The following is a 26,187-nucleotide window of genomic DNA, read 5'->3' as shown; positions in this document are numbered from 1 at the left end:
AACTGCTGAGACTGTGAGTGTGCTCACCACTTCCCCCTTGGGGGCTGCAGTGGAACTGTTTGTGGAGGATGCTTCCAGACAGAGGAGGCCTAGTGCTAACAGTCAGAAGACATTTTGCAGTCCTTCCACCTTTTTCTCCTTAACGCATTTTCCGTGGTAAGAGAGAAGATGGAAGAAGCGGTAGGAAAACACAGGAGGGTTACTAGTGGAAGATGGTGACTTCTGGACCCCCTGTAAAATTCCGTGAACAAGGCCGGGTAATTGCACATTAAAAGCCTTGTCTGGAAGCAACTCCAGTGTGGTGACAGCTTGTTGTGCTCCATGCCTCTGGGGTATGATCCTGCAAGGGAAAAGTGCATTTGAGTGTTTGGCCACAATTGGAATGGTTGGAGTAGGTGCCTGCCCTTTTCTGACAGGCTACCTGCGTGTGGAAGACACTGCTCTCTGCTGTAGTAGGGAAAAATGTTTACAAAGCTTATGCCTGTTCTTTATAATGCAACTTTTACAGAAGGGAGGGATCCTCTTCTCTTAGCACAGAGATGAAGAATGCAACAGTAGCCCCTGCTTGAATACTGAAGGCCAAATAGACAGTTTTCATTGATTTCAGAATGAGAGACAGAGTTTAATAATGAAGAACAAAAAGGATGGGTTGGAGTCCTCTGTAATAACTAAATTTCAGTGGTAACCTGATTTCTGGGTTGGATCCAAAGTAAGTTGCACTTAGGTCCCATGGAAATCAATATGAAGAGTTAGTCGTGATTAACAAGTCCCATCAATTTCAGTGTGGATGGCGCACAACTAACAGTTTGGATACCCTTTGTCTTTGATTTTGTGTTTGGCAAATCCATGTGGAAATACAGAAAGAAGGAGCTGCATACAACAGTAATTAACAACGGTACCTTCATTAATCATTATGATGCAGGAAGCTTGGTAATACCAGCATGCAAATTAGACTGCAGATTTAAATTGCAAATACTTTTATTTTCAAAATTGACATTTTACAACTGGAAGCTTGTGATAGCTCAGCCCTTAAAAATCCAGCCAGCATAAAGGAACATCACAGTGCTTGGACAGCCCATTTTAGAAGGGAAATTGTTCTTATTTGCAGTATCAAATTGCTCTCTATAAATAGTGGTTCTAGAATGTTATCCTTAATGCCCAGGAAAAGAATTATTTTGTGACATGTTGCTCACATAGTCAAAAGCAGATTATTTTCACAAAATGCTACTAGTATTTTTGAGGTCCAAACTAGATGTGATATTTGTCCTAGCACGTTTGATTTTTAAAAAATAATTAGGAAGGGGGCAGGAAGAGGATAAGCCTGAGAGGGCCTATGGGGCAAAATCCAACATAAGTCCTACTTAGAGTAGACTTAGAGTCATGACTAACTCAAGTCCCATTAATTTCAGTGGGCCTACTCTAAATAGGACTTAAGTTGGATTTTACCCATAGTGTGGGGGAGGGGAACTTGAACCCTTTGCACTTGACATGGACTCTTGTCAGGCTTTCCCACTCCTGCTATTCACACTGAGAGAAAATAAGTAAACCTAATATATCAAGCGTGATGTCATAGCTTTTTGAAAGGAAACCAATCTAGTGTGCATCTTCGAGCCAATACAAGAAAAATAACCTCTTGCCACTGCATTTTTCACATGTATCTAAAGTATGAAAACCTTTTTGGTGCTTATGGGAGAGGGTTTGATCCTGCTCAGCTAGGTTTTATGTCCTTTCAATGACATATATTTTATGTTTAAAAGATTAAATGCAAGGAATTTAGTCACGAACTTAATTAAATGTGACAACAGCCACACCACCAGTGTTGCAATGTTTGCCTCAGGGCACACGAAGAAGTCTTAGAAGAGGGAGTGTTATCCAGCAATAGTATCTGTAAGACCAGTCAAGGGGTGGTATGTATTGTTCCCATTTGCTTTCCTCAAGGGAAATGTGACTGAAACAGCTCATTTTGGCTGAGCTCTTGTGTACGGATCAGTGTTCCTGACTGTGTATCTTGACTAGGAAAGCACTCACAGCAACATGAGGGGGAATACAGATTCTTATTCACTTGCACTATTGTAAAAGCCTCCATAGGGAGAGGAGTTGGTGATTATGATGCTTTTAGCACTTATAAAGCACCTAAACGTCTAAAATCCATGTTGCTGTAATATCTTTATTAAGCCAACCAAAGATCACCCCAAAATTGTGCAAGCTTTCAAGATCCCCAGATTTAATCTCCAGGCAAGATGTTAAAAAGGCAATGTGGGTGTAAGGCAGGGTAGTCACATTGCCTGCCAATCCAGACTAGTTAGTCCCAGGTGTAGTGTTGGAGGAGGAATCTGCAGGTCATGGGATGGTTGCATGAGTGCTTTGCCACCCCTGGTTTTACTGGAAAGAAGGTGGGGGCTCCCAAAACGTTGCAGCCTCCATTTGGGGAATCCACCCTGGTCGAAGCACACAGGCTCCTTTTGCTATTAGATAAGAGAGAGAAATTAGGCAGTCTTTATATTAACAAAGCAAGAGGTAATTTAGTAGGTTTCAATTGACTTCTGTTACCTAGCACAATATCTGAAATTACCTCCTGCTTTGTTAATATAAAGACTGCCTAATTTCTCTCTGTGATCCACTGTCAAAACTCTGAATTTGCAGACAGTGGCCCCGTTTGCATGATCACAGTGGCTAAAACAAGCCACTGTGGCTTGTTACAGCCTCTAAGTGTGCCAGGCACATATCGGCCAGATTTCCTTAATTACTCACACCGGCACGGCTTGACACATTGTCCGAACCCAGGCAGGATGGCTTATTTAGGGTGGGCAACAACCCTCAAATAACCCAACAACAGCTTATGTGTTATTTGAGGGTTGCTGGCTACCCCAAACAAGCCATGCTGCCCAGGTTCGGACAACGTGGTAAGCTGCACCTGTGGGTAATTAGGGAAATACAGCAGGCACATGAGGTGGCTGGAACAAGCCACAGTGGCTTGTTTCAGCCACTGTGATCGTGCAAACTGGGTCAATGTGATTACACCATCTAGTCACCCTTTTTTTTCCTCCCCGCCTTTTTAATATCTTGCCTGAAGAAGATAGCTGAGGAGCTCAAAAATATGCACTTTTTTTTTTGCGGGGGTGTGTGTGACCTTTTGGTTGGCCTAATAAAAGTATTACAGCAACGTGGATTTGGGCATTTTTCTTATGGTCAACACGGTTACCTTTGTTTTTTTGTAAAATTTTCTAGGCACCGTAGAGATATTTAAAGATAAGACGGGCCCTGCCACCAGCTCACAATCTAATAGACACAACGCAAAAGGAAAAAGGAATGTGGAGGAGAGAGGAAAGAAAGTGTGCGAGCAGGTGCTCCTTTGGTGGCTGATGGATGTGGCCAGGTTGTTCTTCCCCCTTGCCATGATGTTCTTTTTGGGAAGCAGAGAGTGCAGCCTCCCAGTGGCTCTTGGTCCCCTGGTCAGTGGCAGAGACCAGAGTGTCCCTCCCTTTGGGAGTGCAGACCCAGGGCAACTGGTAGTGCTGTCAGGGTGGACACTGAGCCCATAGAATCCCAGAGTAGTTCTGATTCTGAGGAAGAGCAGTCGCTCCTGGGAGAGGAGCACGCTCATCCTTCCCAGGGCCAACAGCTGGCAGAGATTCCTCCCACCGGCATTCCTGGCATAGATAGCAGTCCCGGGAGTGAGAGAGCACGGGAAGAAGACTTGCTGGACGCACGATGCTGACGCAGGGAGCGGCGCCAAATGGAGGGTGCGGAAAGGAGGCATAGTGCCCGGTTGGCGCGCAAACAACGGTTGCGCCCAGAGGATCCAAGGGAAAAGGGGAGGGACTCTCCCTAGCCTATAAGTTCAGGGTCTGCCAGTGATTCTCCTTCAAACGGGGACCAACTGTTTCCACTTAGGGCATAGGTACTCTGCTGCTCATAGTTGCCAACAGTAGAGTTGTTAAGTTGTAAAAGAGGAATAAAGCTTTGAAAAGAATCCCTTTGTCTGTGTCTGGACTTGGCTACTGGATTAGACTGAAAGAGGCCGCCACGGAGCCCTTGACAAGTGCCTCCTCCTGGAACTGCTAGTTATGCAGGCATCTAGCATCTTGTTCACCTGTACATCTGAGAAATGTAGATATAACTGTTCCACAAGTAAGTGATCCCGTTAAAAGTTATATCTATGAGCACCAAAGATGACATTAGAATTAGCTCTTAGTGCTGTCATCCAGCAGCTGTTCCCTCAGGCTGTAGTAGAGGGAGAAATAGGAAGCAGGGCCAATTCATAGGCTCAGCTGAGAGACCAGCAATTAATAGCTCCTCCTCTCTTTGAATTTGTTTCCATTCCATCCCCTATCAATACTTTTAATTCTGTTGATTACAGTGAGAGAGTTAATCACATGCATAACTTTTTTCACTCGTTTAAAAGTGCTAAAGGGCACAGTCCTATGCATGTTTAGACAGAAAAAAGTCCTACAGCTCCCAGCATTCCCCAGCCAGTTGTAGGACTTTTTTCCGTCTAAACATGCCTAGGATTGCGCTCTAAGTTGGGCTGGATCATATACGATTCTCTCTTTCAGCTAATCGTACAATTTAACGTATTAGCTTGCAGAGGGGCAAAGTTTTGTGGCAAAGTACTCTCCTTTGCTTTAGTAAGTTCAGCCCCTTGGACACCTCAGTTGCCATCAGTAGTGTTCCGGAAATTTCATTGGAGCAAAGGCAAACTCAGGTGGTCAGATTTTGAAGCAGTTTTTGACATTATCTTTACAGCTGGTATATCTCATATGGAACTGCTGTCTGTGTACCCATAGCAGTGACTAGAATTATGGTTTTGGAGGGGAAAAATCCAGCTTCTAGTCCCAGATGTTCTCTGAAGCGAACTACCTCGCAGGTTTGTTATGAGCTGAACTGCTGCCATAAGCTTTTTGGCAGAAGGAAAGGAAAGGTTCCTCCTGTGCAAGCACCGGGTCATTACTGACCCCTAGAGGGATGCCACTTGCACTGGCGTTTTCAGGGCAGACTATAGCGGGGTGGTTTGCCGTTGCCTTCCCCAGTCGTGACTACCTTTCCCCCAGCAAGCTGGGTACTCATTTTACCGACCTCGGAAGGATGGAAGGCTGAGTCGACCTGAGCCGGCTACCCGAGACCCAGCTTCCACTGGGATCAAACTCAGGTCATGGGGAGAGTTTCGGTTGCAATACTGCCACCTACCACTCTGCGCCAAATGGTGAGGATGATCTTCCCCTGCATCTGAAGGGTTTTCCTTTGGGACCACCCAAAGGAGTTTCCTCTCCTTTGTGGGATGCCATCAGCTGGAAATAGGACGCTCCTTTGTCTGAATATGCCCTCCAGACAGGACTCTTAATTTCTTGCCATTACCATCAACAAAGGATTGAGAAGATCCTTTCCCTGGATTGCACTTCTTTCTAGAGCAGCAGAAGTGCATATTCCCTACACTAGGAATGGGGCACTGAAAGGGTTCTGAACCTTTTGAAGTCCCAGGGACATCTCTTTGAGCAGATAACCCTACCTGGATCATGCTTCTGACCCTCTGGATATGTAGGAGCTGTATCCTGCTGAACTTTGTGCCTGTGTGCGTGCCTGTGTATAAAGTATATCCCCTCAATCTGTGTATGTTTTTGCTTTTGCTTCTACAGGGAGGTCAACCTCACTCACTCATGATTCTGTCAGGGCTCCTTCAGAGACCCCTCAACAGGAGAATGCATCACCGCATCCAGCTGCGAACAAAAATAAAGTCACAGGAAATGAGCCAGAAACACCAGCATTGCGAAATTCAGGTATAGTACAGGCAGCATTTCGGATCTTAAAAAATCAAAGCAAACAAACTTCTCACAATTTGGTTCACTTGTAAAGGGAAGTGGTTCTCAGCCAGCGTCAGCCACATACGTACCATGTCTTATTTCCCAAATGTGTTATTTCTTAATGTTTCCTTTCAACAAGGTTCTGTGGTTTATTTACCTTCCTCTTGCAACAAGACGCACGTAAGTGTGGCAGTGAAATGGCATATGGGGCAACCAGATACAATATAGGGCCAGGTCCTTTAATAGTTATGCAAAAGAGAGAATTTTCAGCAAGTGCTGTTTCTTATTTCATAGTTCTGCAGAGGTGAGAAAAGCTACACCTGGCAAAATTCTCTCGTCTATAAAACTGTTAAAGGTATAGGAACCCTGCCTTTAATAGCATCTGCTCCCCTTATTAAACTTAATTCCATCTTGCACGAAGTACCTGAGTTTAAAATGGCAACACAAATATATGGCCCGTGAATTGTGAATGATGGATGCACATTTAAATGTTTTGGTTTCCCTGAAATAAATATGTACAGCTTGCATTGTAAGCGGTGATCAGGAAAGGACAGGGCTCCCACTTTTATGTTTATTGCAGAAAAACATAGCCATTTAAACATGTTGTTGCATTTCATAACTGATGACATTTGCCATTTTAACTCAGATACGTGTCATGTTCAAGTTTTAAAAGTAAACTACAACTCCTAGTGGAATTAGCTCTGGTGATTTAGTTCAGCAGCCTTGAACTAATTTGTAAGACCCAAAATAGTGTCTCAGGGGTTTTCACCCTAACCCATATGCCTGAAGAGCTATAAAAATGATCGGATGACTGGCCGTCATTTTGTTCTTGGAAAATAAGGTGTGCTACTATGCACTGTTACTTTGGAGAATGTTCCATTTAACTCTATGGGAGTTACTTCCAAGTAAACCTAACAAAGATTCTTGTTAGATTTAGTTTGCTTAGGTTTACTTCAAGGCTAACAAATAGAGCAAGTCTTTTTATTGGAACATCGAGTTTAAAATGATGGAGGATTTCTAACTGTGTGGTTTTCATTGGACCAAAGCAACTCTGTTTCCTTTAGGGTCCTCCTGCTGCCACAAATAGCCCACCTTTAATGTGTCTTATTTTGTCACTTTCAGATCCTTTTTCAAAAGCAGCTGCAGAAATGCTTCCTTTAACTCCGCCACCAATGTCCATGGACCTTCCACATTCTCTGCGTTCAAATCCGCCTGTTTTATCATGTGTAAAGGCAAACGTGCTACAGCAGGTGAAGATACCATTCCTAACCTCTTCAGATTCTTCTGATTTAAAAGGGCTCCCTGTGAGCCAATTCACACATTACATTTTTTGGTGTACCTCTAGTGTTGGCAAACACCTGTACATATTCTCTACGGCTCCCTGTCAAGTGTACGTTTCAGGGGCTCTCTATGGCTTGCCACTAAATAATGCAATATTCCCCTACCTGGTGCCCTCCTGATGTGTTGAACTACAACTCCCAGCATCCCCCAGCCAGCCATGGGCACAGCTGGAAGGCACCAAGCTGGGGAAGGCTTGCATAATGCGTGCAGTGGCCCCGAATCTATGTACTTGCATGGAAATGTGTATTTATTGAAAGTGGTGTTGCTGTGTCTACTCTCACATTATAGCTCAGTTCACACATAATGGCGGCAAATTGTACAACTAATCATACAACTAACAACTAATCATAGGTTAACTTTGGGTTGTTTAACCCACGAGCAACCTAAAGTGTCTTGGTTTGCAGTCACGAAGCAAACTACGATCAGGCAGCTCAGAAGTTGCATATTCAAATCGAAAGCGGCTCACGTGCAGCACACAACCTGGCAAATCATGGGTTAATTAACCTGGCAAATCATGGGTTAATTAACCCAAGATCTGCCACCATGATGTGCAAACGGGCCCTAGGTTTACTCATCTCTAACATCACTCTTTTAAACTTTTCTACTTTCTGATTTGAATCAATTTGAATGGAGAATCAGAAGTTCTTATTCCATCACATTATGCAAAACTGATCATAGTTGTTGCTTTTAACCAAAGGCCTTTGCAAAATGTACAATACACACAGTAAAAGATACATAAAACAATATGTCTGTTATGTCACAATGATTCGTTATCACCAGGACTATCCAGAACAAGAGTTTTATTAACTAAGGACCCACCCACCCCTGCATAGTTAACAGCTATGGCTGCTGAATGCTGTTTCCTAGTGATGTGAGTTGCAATGGCAAAGATAGGCACATGTCAGGTCACAGGTTTATCCATATCAGTCAGCAAATAAAAAAATCAGATCCAATGGACTTTGATAAGATAAATTCTTAATTACAGGTACAGTAGGCTTCTCCCAAGGATTATTATACAAGGGGCATAACAAAACTTAATGGGTAATATCCGGAGTTTAGAGCAACACCAACACAAAATCACTGAGTGTTGGACAGGGCCAGCCCAAGGTATTCTGCTGCCTTCCCAAGTCAAGGTGCTTATTATCCAAGGACAGCCAAGTTATTTTGGCAGTTACTTGAGGCAGAGAACCCCACAAGGGCCTCTGCCCTTCCCTGGCAGCAAAAATACAATAACAATAAATTAAGTAGCTACCAATTTGCTGCCCTTTCATAATATCTAAAATTAGCTGCCTAAGGTGGCTGATTCATTCTATCCACTGGTAGAGCCGGCCCTGCAAGATGGAATGATTCTTTGTCTCCCATCCCAGTAAGCAGTATCCAGTATGTTCAGATGTTGCTTTGTGAATGTGTTCAGAAGCAGTGTTTGAAGAGAGATGATTTCCAAGGCAGCTGATAAAACAGAGTAGTGGAAAAAGACCTGACAACTGAATACAGGGAAAACAAAATAAGAAGAACCTGGCACGTTGGGCCTTAGCAACATTTCCTGTCAGATTCTCAAAACATTTTCACGGTTATGTTTCTGCATAAAACCACAAAAAACAGATTGACAGGCTTTACTAGTAGGAAAAGGCAGAGGTCAGTTCCCCCGCGCTGCACGAACTCGGGTTGTGTGCAGAAGGTAGCTTCTTTTGGACAGTTGAAGGAAATATTGTACAGCTGTTCTCCATGCTATGTAATACGTTTGTTTTTTTCTGCTCCCCCACCGCGTCTGGTCAACACATTTTGCACGTTTTTGTAAATCTACACGAATAAGTAAGGACCAAACTACATGTCACGATGGTCAAGCTTTCCAAAAAAGCATGCTTAAGCTGGCCACTTCAGTTGGATGGAAAAGTAGCTATGTGGTGCTCCAATTCAGAAGGTGTTTTTGATCTGGATCAGGGCACAACACCAGTTTCTCACTAAAATTTGCCCTCCCCTGGCTACCATTTGCCCCTTACACATGCAGTAGCAAATAGCAGCATCTGAATTGGAAGCACATGCCAGATGGCCAACGTTAGCACACTTAAAAAGGCATGAATAACATAAAATGTCATCTTGCCCTGAGAATAAGCTAAACCAGCTCCCTGCATCAGGACCAGTGTTACTGCAACTAGCTTATACATTTTGGTCTGCTGGATATTGTCCATGATAAGCAACACATGTGACTTAGTAACAACTGTACACAGCTCTACATCCTCCTGTGTGAACTTACCAAGCTACCTTATATTTATATGTAGACCATTGATATATAGAGTTTGACCATTGGCTCATCTACCCAGTATTGGGCAGAATCCAACCCTGCCCTTGTGTGCACGGCCAGCCCCACCACTTCCAAACTGGCCACCAATGTTGGTCCATGCCCAGCTGGCCCCACCACTTTCGCTTCACAAGTGGCCCTTACCGCTTGCGGAATGGCGATTTAGTGCTTCTGGAGACAAGCTCCCAAACGAGCGAAAATGCTCGTTTCTGGAAGGGGGCAGGTTGGCAGAGCTCAAGTAAGGGAGTTCCGCCAACCTGCCCTCTTCCAGAAATGAGTGTTTCTTCTCATTTGGGGGCTAGCCTCCAGAAGCGCTAAATCGCCATTCCACAAGCGGTAGGGGTCACTTGCGAAATGAAAGTGGTGGGGCTGGCTGGGCACGGACCAAAATCGGTGGCCAGCTCGGCTAATGGATGGGCAGCATTGGATTCTGCCCATTGTCTACTCTGACTGGCAGCAATACTTGAAAGTCTCCAGCAGGCTCTTTTCTCAGCATAGCCAAGGATACAATCCTATGCATGTTTAGACAGAAAAGAGCCCTGTAACTCCCAGCATTTCCTGAGCATTTTCTTTGGCTCTTCTTTAAGAGTATTCCTGTACAGGTAGTTCTTGACCTGGTACCTCAGAGGTGATGGGTTCGAATCTCATTTCACTTATTATGAAATGACAGCTGACTAACTTTCAAAGACAAAGTAAGACATTTCCTTTTCTTTTCAGTGGTCTGACTTGATTTACAATGAGGGGAACTGAGAGCGGCTGCTCCCTTGCTTTGCGTATAAACTAACAGAAGGCTAACTGAACTGTAAGACCACATGTTCAGCATGGTTTCTTGGCACATTGTTTCAGCATTGTTCCTTGGAACAGAAATTTACTTAGAGCTCTGTGAATCTTCAGTGACAGAGATCATTAATAACCCTCTGCCTATTGGTATGAAAATGAATATACTTTGGTATGAATATACTTCATGAAATCCAGATTTAGACACACTCATATTTGGGCCATCTTTTTCCATTTTTCCCCACCTCAATGGAATTGATAATATTTTAATTCAAAAATGGACATCCGCTCAAGCAAGGATTATATCAATAATATAAAGTACAATCTAAAATAAAATAATACTAAAATATATTTCAGTTCAATTACTTTGATGTGCATCTCTACTGTTAACCAGTTCTTCTAGGTATTAATGCTGTTGCAATTGCAGCCTGTGGTCTGGCATGCATTTGAAAGTACGATTTCTGATGTTTACTGCAGTAACACTGCAATGTCTTTTATTTGAAATCCCTAGCCCTGCAGTTCTTCCCTTCCTCAACAAGAAACTGTTCCTAATCACCAGAGTGCTAGCCTTGTGTGGACCCCAAGTGATGTGGAAACTGCCACCAGTGGCTTTAGTGCGGAAAACCGAATTAGTGAAGGCATTTTTGCTATTGCCTATAAAGGTCGGAGAGACAACACTTCATATGTTGTGAAAAAGCTAAAAGAGGCAGGTATCTCTCTTCATTTATGTCATGAATTTAACAAAACTGCTAAATTAGAAAGGACTGTGGGAGACTGTTTAGAACTAGGGGTGCCATCAAATTCCCACAGCAGATTCTTGAGGACTCCCCCCACCTGCGTATTTGATAGAAGACCTTCTAGAAAGGGGAGACCTTCTAAACTCTAGAAATGTTCTTGAATGGGTTCATAGTGTGTTCCCCATATCTGTGCACTAGGCCTCACCTGGTTGAGAACCAGTCTGATGTGCCAATGCTGCTTTCACCCTCATCAGCTATTGGGCAGTATATCAATGCAATAAATAAAAATAAATATCAACTATGTGTTGGGGCCCAGCCAACATCTAGCAATGAAGCCCCAGTCCAGAAATCCAGATCTACCCATTATTTCTGCATGTCCTGAAAAATAATCTGGTGGGCCCAGATTATTTCTGTTTATTTGATTTATAACCCACCTTTCCTCCAAACAAATGGTGCTCAATGTGGATAAGAACTTAGTTAAAACAGTAATAAAAAAGTAAATTAAAAACAATTAAAAACACAATTCTAGATCAGAACCAATAATCAGCCTGGGTCTGTGTGCTGGGGCTCAGCCCAAATCTAGGAGCAAATAGTTTTCTTCTAGATTTTCTTCACCCATCCCAGGCGAGAAGCAAATAGTTTCAGATACTGAACCTCTCTGTGGTGGTGGTAGGGTGTTATGAAAAAACACGATTAATTAATTAATTTTCTATGCAGCTTTTCTGCTAAGTCATTAAAGGTGGCTCACTGCAAGTTACATTTCCTGCATTCCTGATTTGGCATTTTGAGTATTAAGCTAAAATGAGTGCTAGGGAACCTTAATTACCTACTTAAGAAAATGTCCAGTTAATAGATGTTAGAATATATGCATGTATTTGTCATGCTCTTGGGACAAGTAATTAATATATTCGCTTTTTCCACCAGAATGAGACCCAAAGGTTTTTTCGTACAGAAGTACAGATCTGCTTTCGGTAAGTAGGTGTGCAAACATTGGTTCTGTGCAAACACCTTCAGTTTACCGTGTAAGCAATATCTTGTGTTTCAGCTGTGCTGGTAAGCATTTTTTAGCAGAAACTCCAGGGGCCTTGCACTTTCTGTTTTGTGTGCATCTACGTTCTATATCAGGAGTGGGCAACTTTGGGAGGTCCGGGGGATTTTTTGCCGCTGAACACCCCCCCCCCCCTTGCAGACTGCAATCTGCTGGGCAGCCCCAAAATTAATTTTAAAAATAAATGAAAAAAATGACACCCAGGGTGCCATAAAGGTCAAATGTAGCTTGTTTGCAAGTTAATTGGACCCTTTTAGGGCTCCGTAGCAAGCTATGGAGCCCTAAAAGGGTCAATATTCCTTGCAAACAAGCTAAATTTGACCTTTTTGATTCTCCATAGTGCTCCAGATGCCATTTTGTTCAGTGTGTGTATTTGGGGCAGGGGGAGCAGCATGTGGCCTTTAGGCCACATGCTGTCCACCCATGGTCTATATGTTTTTTAAAAAACTACCAGTATGACCTAAAATGTTTTAGTTTCAACTTAGCAGTACAGTTGTGGACTCATACTAGCAATTTAAATATAGATATGATAGAGGGGCTATTGCAATGTCACACACACACGGACACACACCTGTACACTTAGAAAGTTCAGTATCCATTATATTCTACTGTAACCTGGCTAATTGGGTACCTTTATAAGGCAGCCCAATATGAAAGAACAAGGCACTTGGCCTCTTACCCATTGTGAAAGGTTGGTAGCAGATTTCACAGTTACTGAAAAAATTAATTTCCACGATTTATGACATCTTACTGTGTACAGATATGGGCTCTTTGAATGACCTAAAAAGAATATGGGGAAAAGATTGGAATATTGATATTGAAGAGGGTATCCTCTCTGTGTCCTCTTTGTGGACACAATTCCCTTCTAAGTCCACGTCAGCTATGTTTCGAGAAACATCAATAAAAATAGTTCAGAAGTGGTATCTTACCCCTTTGAGGATTTCTTATATGTCTAGGAATAGCTCTTCTAAGTGTTGCCAGGGATGTGATGCGGTGGGGTCTTTCCACCATATATGGTAGTTTTGTAAGAGGATCTCAGATTTTTCCGACCAAATTTCTTGGAAATCTCAAACATAATAGGAACAACTGTAACCAAATCTCCAGACTTAGGGCTTTTAAACCTATTCCATGGACAGTATAGATTTCTATCACATATGAAACTGGTGGGATATCTTAATAGCAGCATGAGTGCTTATTGCCAGATATTGGAAAGATCTACAAGGAATTTCAGTAGCTAAGTGGTATAACGAGGTATGGGAAGTAGTGTTAATAGAAAAATTGACTCAAAAGTTATGCATAGCAGAAGGACAAAAGAAAATAGATACTTTTGCTGCCAAGTGGTGGATATATGCATATATGAATAAAGACAGTACTACACATTCTGTCTCAAAAGCCTTTAGTAATATTTGGTTTACATATGGCATTAACCTCCTTTAAATATAATATTCATATTTATTTTAATATTTGTAATACCCCCCTAAGACTCCTACTTATTTTTCACAAGTATGTATTGTAATAAGATTCCAAATGTTGTTTGAAATATTGTAGATTTTTTTTCTTTTCTCTTTCTTCTTTTCTTTTCCCACTTTTTTCTGTTTATTAGTCTTCTTTTGTATGATGAATTTTGTTGATTATTGTTCATGGTGTTTTATGTATGTTATAAAGAATTTTTAAAAAAGAAAGTTCAGTATCCAATGGAGAATTTCTTGACTTGGTTGTTCACTTTTATGAGCAGGAAGGAACAGTGGGGAGAATAGGGGGGAAGTATGTGAGCCCAAGGCCTGCTCTTGTTCGTATCACACATGGGGGCTGGCAGGGAGAGAGTAACATCTGAAACATCCCAGTTAGTACTATCTGTTTGTGAAAGACATGATCCCTTGCTAAACTTTTAGAGGTGGTGCTAACTATACATTGTTCAAATGCTCTAATTTAAATTAGAACGTCTAGTAGTATTTAAAATGATGGTCCATTCCATTTTTTCAAGTAATATCTGTTCAAATGCCCTTTAGGTGTTGCCACCCTAACATTCTACAGCTTCTAGGCTTTTCTGTAGAAAGTGGATTTCACTGCCTGATATACCCTTACATGCCAAATGGATCATTGATGGATAGACTCCAGTGTCAGGTAAGCAACAAGGCTGCACATTACGTCAGAGTTTATTTATTTTATTTATTACATTTATATCCCGCCTTTTTTCCTCCTTAAGGAACCCAAGGCGACGTACATAATCCTCCTCCTCCTCCATTTTATCCTCACAACAACAACCCTGGGAGGTGAGTTGGGCTGATAGTCTGTGACTGGCCCAAAGGCACCCAGTGAGCTTCCACAGTCAAGTGGGGACTAGAACCTGGATCTCCCAGCTCTCAGTCCAGCACTCTAGCCAGTACACCACACTGGCTCTCCAGCGTGTTCTACAAAAATGTATTAAAAATAAATGAGTGTTGACTTGAACAAACAAAAACAACAACATTCTATAATGGCCTATGCCAGGGATGGGGAACTCTGGCACACCTGATGTCAGATTTCAATTTCTATCAGCCCCAGCTGGCATGGTCAGTGGTCATGGATGATGGGTTCAACAAGTTCAGCTTGATGAGTTCTACGACATCTTGAGGGCTGTAGGTTCACTCTGGCTGCAGTCACTGGGCAGAAGACCAAGCTCTACATTGAGGGGGCCACCCCTTCCCCAACAACAGGAATATCAGCCTGACCCTAACCATTGGCCAAACAGCTGCTGGGAGCCTGCTTCCCTCTTCCTTCCAGAAAGAACTCTGCTGTCAACAGTTGATCAATTGCCCTGTGGCTGGAGAGATAAAAGGAAGGAAACTCAGGCCCCCGTCACTAGCCAGAGGAAGGAGGGCTACTGGGAGATTGCACGCCTCCCCCCCCCCCCCAGCAAGAATGTCCATATCTCCGTGGGGAGGTTGGATTTCCCCTCTAGTATAAAAAAATTAAATATATGTGTAAGCTGCCCAGAGCCATTGAGATAGTGTGGGATATTGAATAAATGAATGAATTAATGGTATCAAGCTGATTGGGCAAAGTCCTGTCTCCAAATGTTTCAAATTGAATTGACCTGCTTTCTTGCCTGAAGAAGCATCTTTTGGAGAAGCATCTTTTCCTCTTACTTTTCTGACACCCAGTCTTCCCAGTCATTGACCTGTGAGTGGTGGGGAGGAAACAAGTTCAAACATGCATTTATGTCAGGTACTGAAAATACTGCAGATGCTCTGCAGAAGGTGTTTTCTGCTACAAAATGAGTCAGTCAGAACAGGATGTTTCTGCTTTTCAGCTTCTGGGTGTATTTTTTAGAATCTGGGTTTGAATCTAAAGTTCTGCATGACTAGTTCTGGGAAACGTTGGACTTGTGTTCTGTGAAGAGCAGTTTCAAAAGCAGTTTGTAATATGACCTGGGAATCTGCTGATTAAAGGGGAAAAGTAAAAAAATCCCACTGGAGTTGATGAAGCCTTTGGGTGCACCCAACATAGATTTCTGGATCCCAGCTGTGAAATTTGGGCAAGTACTACAGTATCTATTGGATTTGGAAATCCATTCGGTACAATGCAACATAGCCATCAATCCAAAAGTAACAGTAGTTTAATAACTTTTATTAGGACCAGTGTTTTTTATTTGGTATTGTATTACTGTTACCTGAAGGATTTTTTCCTAATAAATCAACATGGTTGCCTGCCATTTTCATAAAAACCACAAACGTCCATTTTGTATCAGAGTACAGGGTCTCTGTGTGTGTGTATCTATATTTTAAAAGAAAAAAAATATTCCCTTTGATCCTCTGAATGTTAGTTTCCTGCTTTGAACCAATGTGAGTTTCTATTGCACACTCATCAGAAAGCTTGGGCCTGTGGAGAGTTCTGTTGTTTCCTGCTCCAGAGAAAGGCATGTTGATAGTCATGTAATTTTGATATCTTCAAAGAACCACTTTCCCTTTTTGTTGCAGAGTGATTCCAAGTCAGTATCGTGGTATCAACGCATTAGAATATCTTTGGGACTTATTCAAGCCATTCAGTACTTACATCACTTTGACATTATTCATGGAAATGTGAAAAGGTTGGGAACTGACTTTAAAACATCATTCTCTTCTTTATGCCATTATAACGTCTTTTTTATAAACTGGTGAAACTTTCCAACTGGCTAAAAAATAAAATTCTGCAGTCTGAAGATAGGACCCTAATTTATGGCTTGATGTACCTTTTCAGCATTACAGCTTTGCTAGGACACTCATTTTCATATTAAAAAGGTACTTAACATTAAATTGCATTATTCCAAGCCATTTTATGGCATTCAGGTATGAATTGGTTACCAGTTCTTGTAGCTGACCCTTGATTTGTGCTTCTTGTCTCCTACACACACAGTTCCAATGTTTTGCTGGATGCGAACTTTGTACCACAACTTGGACATTCCGGTCTCAGGTTGCACCCTGTGGAGAAAAAATCTGAGTATGCTGTGATGAAAACCAAAGTCTTGCAAGCTTCTCTTGCTTACTTCCCAGAAGATTTCGTCAGGCATGGGCAGCTCACAGAAAAAGTGGACATATTTGGTTGTGGAATAGTAAGTTGTCCACCTTCTGTGCATAATACTACATGAGACTCATGCCAAGAGTTCGGCAAGGTTTCATTTCAGTGAATGTCATTTGTTGCTTCCACCATATTATGGATTGGCATAATGTCCATTTGCTATTTTTAAAAATAATTCTCTGGGCATAGAGACTTAAGAGTGGGCCCATTGCTCAGTGTTAGATGGAGCATGTTCTGCATTCCTAGGTTTTATCCCGAGCATCTCTAGTGAAAAGGATTTTGGGTGGCAGGGCTGGGAAAGACTCTGCCTTAGGACTAGGAGAGGTGCTGCCAGTCAGAGTAGGCAGTACTGGGATAGATAGACCAGTAGTTTGGCTCAGTGTAAGGCAGCATTGTATGTTCATAGCAGAGGTGTACTGCATAAGTAGCCTCCGTGCCAGAACCGTGGAGAGGGCTGTTGTATCTCTCTATGGTAGCAGCAGATGGCCATCTCCTTAAAGGTAACAGCAGAGTGTTCTGCAATGTACTCAGTTCGACACATGCCTGTTCAAGGAACGGGGACAGGTGGAGGAAAAGCTTTATAGTGGCTTTAATAGTCCCCTCCCATGTGTGCTGCTTTGTGAGCATGTAGAGCTCCATGTCAATAGCAGAGGATGGATCATGGGTTTGATTGATTTTCATAATTTCTAGTATTAATGGTTTGATGGGCTTGAAAAGTGGAGGCAATAGTTGGTGAAACCTCAGAAGTCAAGATTGGGGATTAGTGAGATGTCCGGTGGTGAAGAAGTGGGGTTTCAGTGCTCTTCCTGGCTCTGGCAGTCAGAATAAGAACACATTTGGCAACATAAACAACTATCTGTGTTGGCATCTTTTATACCGATGACAGAATTTAATTTTCACAAGTGCTTAATGGATTTGGTTGCCTCAGCACAGACCCCCCCCTTTCCCCCCTCCAGCACAAAATTTATTTATTTATTTATTTATTTCATTTCTATACCGCCCAATAGCCGAAGCTCTCTGCACACAGCTGTGAATATAATAATTGCTCTGAAATGAATTTCTGCCTAATGAACATCTCTCTTGAGAGCAGAGGACAAGTGGATGGGAAATATCTTGGCAAGTAAGAGTGTAATCCTGACCCCCAGATCTGCTGACTGGAGGGAGTTAGGATGGTGCGGAAATGCCCCTCCACCAGCAAGGGGAATCTCTCTCATGGCGGCCCCTGCAACACCCACAGAGAGCTGGAGCCATTGGAAGGCTCCAAAAGGCAGAGCTGAGGCTAGTTATAGCTGAGGCTATTTATTTAATTAAAAATAAATAATTACTTAATTAATTAAAAATAAATGAGGATTCACAGTGGGGGGAAAGGTAAGTTTGCCCCCCCACACACACACACACACACCCTTTTGGAGATGACGGTGGATCTGCCATTTTGTTCCCCCTCCCCTTGGCCCCACTTAGAATTACTCTATAATATTGCTCTTAATGACTAATCTGTTCTAAAGGGGGGGGGGGAATAGGGCTATGCACAGACCCCTCGATCTGCTTCTGATGCCGCTTCAGATCTCAGAAGCAACCCCTATCCGCCTCGGACCAATTTCGACCCCCTCTGCTCCGACTCAGATCTGAATCTGAAATGAGATTTGGATATCCGGATCGCTAGTTTTTGGTGTTTTCCGATTGACTTGCATGGGAAAACACAAACGGTCCTAACTTTTTCACTTTTTATGAAAGAGGCATGAAATTTGGCAACCTCTCCACCCCCTTGGAGAGGAGGCCACACGCACAATTTCAGACTGTTTGGGCCAGTGGTTATTGTGCTAGGCGGAGTTAAAATCTGATGTTTTCCACAGAAACTCTCAAAGAACTGTAATTTCTCCTTATTTCCACACACGCATGTGACACCTTGGCCTCTCCCAGCCCCCCTTGAGGGCATTGAGCTCCCCAAAGCGCAGGCAGTTTGGCCCACCGGCTTGTGTGCTAGGTGCAGGTGAAATTCGAGTTTTTCCAGGAAAACTCTGAAAGCAAAGAGCTGTAACTTCTCCCTACCTCTTTAAGAATTTAGAAAGAAGGAAAAAATTAAAAGCTTGAATATGACTTTAAAAGAGGGGGTGGGGAGGAGGAACATGCCCAGAAGTCAATGTTTGCTTTTAAAAATCAAAATAAGATTGGGTTTGTAAAAGTCTAAAAGAGACAGAGTTGACTGAGAAAAACAACAAGGAAATAGAATGAAGAAAGCAGAAGTGAGGGTCGACATTAAACAAGAAACCCTGCCTTTTCTGGAGTTCAAAATTGAGATAAACAAACACAGGAATGGCGGGGGAAGGGAGAGCGTAGCAGCAACAAGCAAGGAAAAGCTATGTTAGTTTGAAAAAATATGGAAAGGAGAGATGAATCTAATCGCATACAAATAACAAAAGAGTAGGAGGTAGAAAGAAATAGGAGAAGGCGGTTGGGAGAGGTGCTGCAAAAGACACCGAACCAAACAGGAAGGACGATCAAGGAGTGAGGGAAGGGAATGCTCCCAGTACAACCAAGCTGTTTCCTTTTAATTTAAATTTTGAAGAAAGCCTAATGTCGATCAAAATCAAATAAATTGAAGGAACAACTCCTAGGAATGCATGTGCATGCGCACACACAAGCACACACACAATCATCTACCCATACCAGCCCTCTCTCCCAAAGACACAGCTAGTGCAATAATAGAATGCAGCCTTTTGCCGAAGTATATATACCCCCTTCCTTCACCACTCTCTCTCATTGGAGACTGCAGGTGTCGATTCTGGCTGAGAGTTCCTGTTCGCCAAAGCACACTCCCTCCTTCTCCTGCGCTCACCTTCCCCTGCCTTCCTGGATCCACTCACCTTCCCCTCCCTCCCTCCTTCCTCCTCATGCCCCTCCACGTGAACTTTCAGAAGTTGATACGTTTTGGAGACAGCCTGACTGGACCGCTCAGGCATTAAGTAGAGCTCTGAATATACAGGGCGGAGGAGGTGCTTCATAGTGGGGGGGAGCAATTTGCCCCAGGGCACCTCGGTACTGCTCTGACCCACCTTGTATCACGACGATTTTGCTCCAAATAAGCCCGCTTCGCCTCATTATTCGGGCTTTGTAACGAGGCGGTGCACAGCCCTAGAAAAAATAATTGAAATTTCCCCCCTAGGTTTTAGCAGAGATACTGACTGGGATGAAGGCAATGGATGAAGGAAGGCAACCTATTTTTCTGGTAAGTGAAAACAATTTTATTAGTAAGATGGCGTTTGAAGCAGGGCTGTTAAAATGGGAGCTCTTCATCTTGCTTTGGAGAAGGCAATACTTGCCAAAATCTGTTTCTTCATGCAGATCACTTGTGGCATATGTGCCATATCCTCTCCACTACTAGGGATGGAGCCATCACATCAAAAAACAAACAAACCTAGTACTGCATGCACACCCCCTATACAGTTAAGTGATGCAGGTTTTCAAGAAAATTCTGAATCAAATTGGTTTGAATCAAAACATTTCCAGAAGGTTTTCTGATACCATAAACTGGTTGGAATCTAATTCACAATGTTTATGAAGCTCATTAAAGTATGAAGTTAAAATAAGCACACTGTGTTAATTTTACATGCTGAATAAATGGGCAGTATCTGGTGGTACTCCTACATAGAGTAGACCCATTGAAGTGAACTGGCATAATCTGTGTAGAACTACCATTGGATACTGCCCAATATTTCCAACCCCCCACTCCCAATAGCAGGCAGAGTGGTTAATAGCAGTGACCAGAAAGGTATTTTTTTGAAAGCTTTTAAAATTAGCATTATAGGGGTATAGTGCTATACACCTGTTATGATACAATAGTACTTTAAAGAAAAAGTATTATAGCATTACAGGGGTATAGTGCTGTTAATTAAAACGAAATTAAAATCTTTCTGATTGTTGCTATTAACCACCTTTCTAAAGTGGCAGTGAATGGAAATTGTTTTGTTATTCATCTCTCTCTCTCTCTCTCTCTCTCTCTCTCTCTCTCTCTCTCATATTCATATATATCTATATCTATATATCTATCATTAGAGGAGTCTAGCCCTATAGAATTCTTCCATTTAAGTGGTATTTCACTATTTTAATATTTGTTTTAAAGATAGCTGGAAAACTGTTTTAGTCCTACTTAAAAGATCAATTTAAAATAAATGGGTGATAAAAAGGGTGCCCGCTGCATGGGTATAGTGAATGTGTTCTGAGCTGTGATGTGTACAACTGCCTGATATGTCACTCCCTGCAACAAAACCATGGCCCTTAAAAAAGATAGAAGAGTAGCACTAAGGGCACTTTTGTATAAATAACATAGTGGGATGTATGCACAATATCTCCTGATAGTGTGGGAAGTCAGTTGCAGTTCCACTTCCAGCTTACAGCGTGTCAGGGGTGTTTCTGAGCACAGGGAGTGAGATAGCAGTTCAGATTCTGAAGGAGAACCACCAGATATGGGGGAGGTGTTTTCCCAGGCTAGTCCAGACATGACTGGGCCAGCTTCTCAGGTTACAAACTCCCAACTGGCTGAGGATGAGGGTTCCTCTTCACACACCCCTGTGAGAGACAGCGAACAGAAGGAGGCAGAGTTTGGGGAATCTGATCTAATAGATGCCAGGCGCAGAGCAAAGAGACAGAAGACAGGGGCAGAAATTAGACAGTCTTCCTGATTGGCCTTGCGTGAGAAGCTGTGCTCAGAAGCCTCACGAGACTGAGAGAGAGAGAGAGAAAGAGACCTCCCCCCACCCTTAAGTTAGGCTAGTGAGACCGCCTTCCTCTTCAAACTGTGGACAACTCTGTTTTGAATTCCTTTTGAATTCCCCTGAAGGCATTCCTTTGTAGACTGAGAGTCACTGAGAATTTGCATCTGTATGACCCTGTGAAGTAATGGATTAAAGCTGTATAGAATCATAGAATAGTAGAGTTGGAAGGGGCCTACAAGGCCATCGAGTCCAACCCCCCGCTCAATGCAGGAATCCAAGTCAGAGCATCCCTGACAGATGGCTGTCCAGCCTCGTCTTGAATGCCTCCAGTGTGGGACAGCCCACCACCTCCCTAGGTAATGGGTTCCATTGTCGTATTGCTCTAACAGTCAGGAAGTTTTTCTTGATGTTCAGCCGGAATCTGGCTTCCTGTAACTTGAGCCCATTATTCTGTGTCCTGCACTCTGGGATGATCAAGAAGAGATCCTGGCCTTCCTCTCTGTGACAGCCTTTCAAGTACTTGAAGAGCACTATCATATCTCCCTTTAGTCTTCTCTTCTCAAGGCTAAACTTGCCCAGTTCTTTCAGTCTCTCTTCATAGGGCTTTTGTTTCCAGTCCCCTGATCATCTTTGTTGCCCTCCTCTGAACCCTCTCCAAATTGTCTGCATCCTTCTTAAAGTGTGGTGCCCAGAACTGGACACAGTACCCCAGATGAGGCCTAACCACCAGTGCTGAGTAGAGGGGAACTAGTACTTCCCGGGATTTGGAAGCTATGCTTCTATTAATGCAGCCCAAAATAGCACTTTCTTTTGCCTAGGTGCAGAACTTGGCATTTATCCCTATTAAATGTCATTCTGTTGTTTTCTGCCCAGCGCTCTAGTCTATCAAGATCACTTTGAATTTTGTTTCTGTCTTCCAAACTATTAGCTGTAGACTGAAGCCTCTTGTCTGTGTTTGTTTTCTACGTTTAAATAAAGTGGGGGCTAAAGGAATCCTGACACAGTGGAATAACAATGATTTATTAGCACTAGGAGCCGCCCATCTGGTAGCACCCAGATAGAAATGTTCCACCCTGTATCCCTGATGTAACCTCAAACTCACAACTGCAAGCCCTCCTCCTGCACTAGGCACTGTGGAGATTTGTGTGCCTTCAGGCTCAGTTACAATGGGAACTTCCAGATAAGACTTATTTTGTGCAATCGCCTTGCTTCATCCACAGTATTTTAGGAGGGAGAGCTCCTGACGCCGTTTTCCATTTGTAACCCTTCCATGTGTTTTCCCACCACTTCTTCCATCTATTTTTCTTTCCACCAAAAATCTGTTAAGGGGGAAAAGATGGAATGTAGCTTGACTGGTAATGCTAGGAGCTGTCCAGCATTTGAATTTTCATTCATATATTGGATGCTGACTTCTCAATCCACGTAGCAGTATCAGAAACAAATCCATGTAACTGGGTAAATCTGAAAACTGTTAGGGAAGTCCCCCAACCTGCTCTAGGCTGTAAAAACTGGTGTACATTAACCACACCAGTGTAAACTTGTTAAATAGCTCTGGGACAGACTTTTGACTAATATAGCATAACCCTGTGAAAAGATATTACAAAATCCTAGTGGATCGGAAAGCTCAGTCCATAGTTTTTCAGCTCTCATTATCTTGTCCCTTCGTTTGTATGCAGTCTGTCTTAATTACATGCAAATAAAATCTGAACATTATCCTCTGCTTCATAATGTGATTTTGCTGCAGTCCTCTGAGCTGAATTGAGTCGACCAGTTTAATATTGCTCCGGTACAAAAAAGATGGAGCATCTGCATCTCTCCCATATTTTTTCTTCAACAGAAAGATGCCCTCCTTGAGGAAATCCAAGTGGCCAAAGAACTATCCTGTTCTAAAGAAAGAACCTTTGAAAAACTCGCTGCAGCAGAAATATGTCGTAAATATCAAGACAAGCAAGCATTTCACTTGCCAGCCATGACTGCTATTTGTTTGGCCACTGCTGCTTGTGTTTGTCTGCGGAAAAAGAATGCTAACATGGCCGAGGTAAATGTGACATCCCCCTTCCTAGTCCACCTCCTATTCTAGCAGTGATGCTTCATCCCTCAGTCCTATAAACCTCTCTAGCAAACACAGGTCTGCACCCCAGCCAGAATCCTCCACCTAGCAAATGGTTGAGGGGAAGAGCCAGTTAGTTAGTCCATACTCTGCACATTGTAGCCCTACTCAAGCATTAATTTTCTTCATGCGATTAGAGCCAGGAGAGCGAGGATGAGCAAGCTAGCACAAGTGGAGGGTGACTGTCTGCAATGGGAAGCCTGTTCTACTTGTGTAAACTTCCTGCGCAGTGGTGTACTGTTACATTTTGAAGTGCAGCTGCTCATCGTGACAGTCTCCATAGCCACACCCCTACAGAGAGCCCAAAACAGTGGTGGCTGGTGCCCACTGAGGCTTGTAGGGCAGAGGACAGGGTTAGCAGAGGCGGAGCCAAGGGGGTCAGCAGAGGCGGGGCTAAGGGGGTCAGTAGAGGTGGAGCAGCCTTTTGAATTCCCAACAGCCAGCAGTCTATAACACAGAAAGTAAAAACTGAGGCACATGAACTTTAAGATTATATGTGCAAAGGAGAGGGTGGGGAAATCACACAATCACAAAAAAGCACTCCTTTGGACCAACATTCTCCTGTCCCAGCAACAACTCCTATTCCACAGAGAATCAAGTGAGATCCTCAGAGCCACACAGCCAGGGCCAGATCAAGACCACGAAGGGCCACAGGGCTAGCCATCTGTGGTGGCCCTCCTACTCTCCCCCAATACTGAACTCACACATGTCACCACAAGTACACACCAGTACTGGCTGAAAAGTGTGAAGGGGAGATCCATATCCCTAAAAGTCAGGGACATTTATTTACAACCCGCTTCTTAACAAACCGGTTCATGAGGCAGCTGACAGAATAGAAAATCACCCATGTACAGTGAGGTATCATCAATATGCTGATCAGCTTCACTGTGCATGGGCTTTCCCCCGTGGGGGAAAGCTCATGTGCAGCAATGCCACCCCAACTGAGGCAGTATCTGGAGGGCAGCTCCAGCCACCTCAGTCGGGGATGCTTTGCCTATGCCACATCCTCCATAAGGGGGAAGGCATGACATGGGTGAAACTGCCCCAACTAAGGCAGCATCTGGATGAGGCTGGATGTTCCCCAGCCCTGCTCTAGAAAGTTGCCCAGTGCCCACATTGCAATCTTTCCTGCACTAGGACAAAACATTTTTGTTCAGGCAGACATTTAGTGAGAAAAATACAAATGAGCTGTTTAACATTGTTGTTAAAAACAGGTGCATGAAATTATGGAACTAGCGGATCATCAAATAAAGTATCGGAAAATGCCTGAGGGAAGCAGATATTTTGGACTCTCTGACAATACCCCAGAAGAAACCAATGATGAGCCAGCTAGTCCCTTCATCATTGGTTTGTCAGATGACAGCAAGGATGGTGTGAATTTTGGATCCCTGAACTGTGCAGATGTGTTACCACCTTTGATAAGAGTTGTGCCTCCTGAAACGTATTCTGAGCAAATGCTACACGTCCCTTGTGAATCAGATGAATCGAGTAACTTTTCATGGGACCCTATGGACGATGTAGCCTGCCAGCCACCAAGCAAGAGCAATCCAGATCTAGAAAATGTTTCTTCGGCTAATCCTCTGACAAAGGATCCAGAATATGACAGTGTGTTCACAGCAGAAAATATGGACTCTGACAGGAGTACAAAGCCAAAAGAAACAACTGCTTCTTCAAATACAACATTTCCATCAAATACAGAAGATTTTGAAGCTGCCTGTGCTTCACAAGGTAAAAAGGTAACTTTTAAGTATTCTTTGGAGTGAGGACATTATAAACACATATAAAGTTTTTCATTTATGTATGTATGTATGTATGTATTTACAGAGCATCTGAGAACAGGTCCCTGCCCTGAGGAGCTTATAACCTAAAATTCACCACAGGCAAAACAAAAGAGGGGAGGGAAGTGGAGGTAGGGGTAAACTGGGAAGCAATATGTCCTTATGTGCCCCCCAGATGGCTTTAGCAAGGAGAATAGATGTTGTGCTATGATCCATTTGTCTTCATACCAGTATAGATCTGCTGCCATTAGGAATGGGCCTGGAGCATTCTTTCTTGGCTCTTTTCCTTTTCTCTGATACTATTTTATCTCCTCTGGTTGAATCCAAGCAGTAATACTTTCATGCCCTAGACAAATTCATGGAGGAGAAGGCTTTCAGTGGCTACTAGTCCTGATGGCTATATGTTACCTCCAGCAACAGAGGTAGCATGCCTATGTACACCAGTTGCTGGGGAACACGGGCGGGAGGGTGCTGCTGCACTCATGTCCTGATTGTGGGTTTCCCGTGGGTAGCTGGTTGGCCTCTGTGGGAACAGAATGCTGGACTAGATGGACCCTTAGTCTGATCCAGCATGGCTCTTCTTATGTTCTTATGTATTTTACTTGCTCCCTATCACCCTCAGAAGCATTGTAAGATTTGGGACAGTCCAAAATGTAGCTGTATAGCTACTTCTCCCATTTATCTCTCTGTTTTCCAAGTTGGAATCCAGGATTCCAAAAGAACCATTTGAATTGAAACTGCATCAGGTATGGTGCCTGGAGGCTGTCTTTGTCACATCATTACATGCTTGCATCTGTCGATCTTTAAAATGGTTAAATATGAGGGATTTATAATGTATGCATCTCACTGTGTTACCCTTTTATAGGATGCTTCTTTGAGATATAAGCAAGATTTCGGCCATTCTTGCCTTTTATAGGTTAGGTTAGAATGTTAACCTATAAAGGCAGCTAACATTCTGTACTATAGTATAGTTGTTGAAACTAACTTCTGATTTGCTATTACCTCCATAGTTTGGAAGGGACTATATTCATTATTTGTAATGTTACTTATA

General features: G+C 43.0%; 1 protein-coding gene across 2 annotated transcripts in view; it reads left to right on the top strand.

Moving 5' to 3' along the window:
• The window catches only part of IRAK2 (interleukin 1 receptor associated kinase 2), a 42,018-nt gene that overhangs the window by 13,021 nt on the left and 2,810 nt on the right, over positions 1-26,187 (top strand). The window contains exons 3-12 of one of the 2 annotated variants that reach the window (XM_084840263.1): positions 5,634-5,774; positions 6,921-7,048; positions 10,727-10,921; positions 11,877-11,923; positions 14,010-14,124; positions 15,960-16,069; positions 16,375-16,570; positions 19,700-19,762; positions 23,086-23,286; positions 24,573-25,086. In XM_084840263.1, the coding sequence (XP_084696389.1) occupies positions 5,634-5,774; positions 6,921-7,048; positions 10,727-10,921; positions 11,877-11,923; positions 14,010-14,124; positions 15,960-16,069; positions 16,375-16,570; positions 19,700-19,762; positions 23,086-23,286; positions 24,573-25,086 (1,710 nt within the window). Of the gene's footprint in view, positions 1-5,633; positions 5,775-6,920; positions 7,049-10,726; positions 10,922-11,876; positions 11,924-14,009; positions 14,125-15,959; positions 16,070-16,374; positions 16,571-19,699; positions 19,763-23,085; positions 23,287-24,572; positions 25,095-26,187 lie in introns of both variants that reach the window. The other variant, XM_084840261.1, reaches the window with a different exon arrangement.

This window comes from Heloderma suspectum, chromosome 2, assembly GCF_057233095.1.
Source record: "Heloderma suspectum isolate Gila_16-S chromosome 2, 16-S_ref, whole genome shotgun sequence".
Classification (NCBI taxonomy): Eukaryota; Metazoa; Chordata; class Lepidosauria; order Squamata; family Helodermatidae; genus Heloderma; species Heloderma suspectum.
Note: the sequence above shows the minus strand (reverse complement) of the source record. Positions and strands in the feature narration are given on the sequence as shown.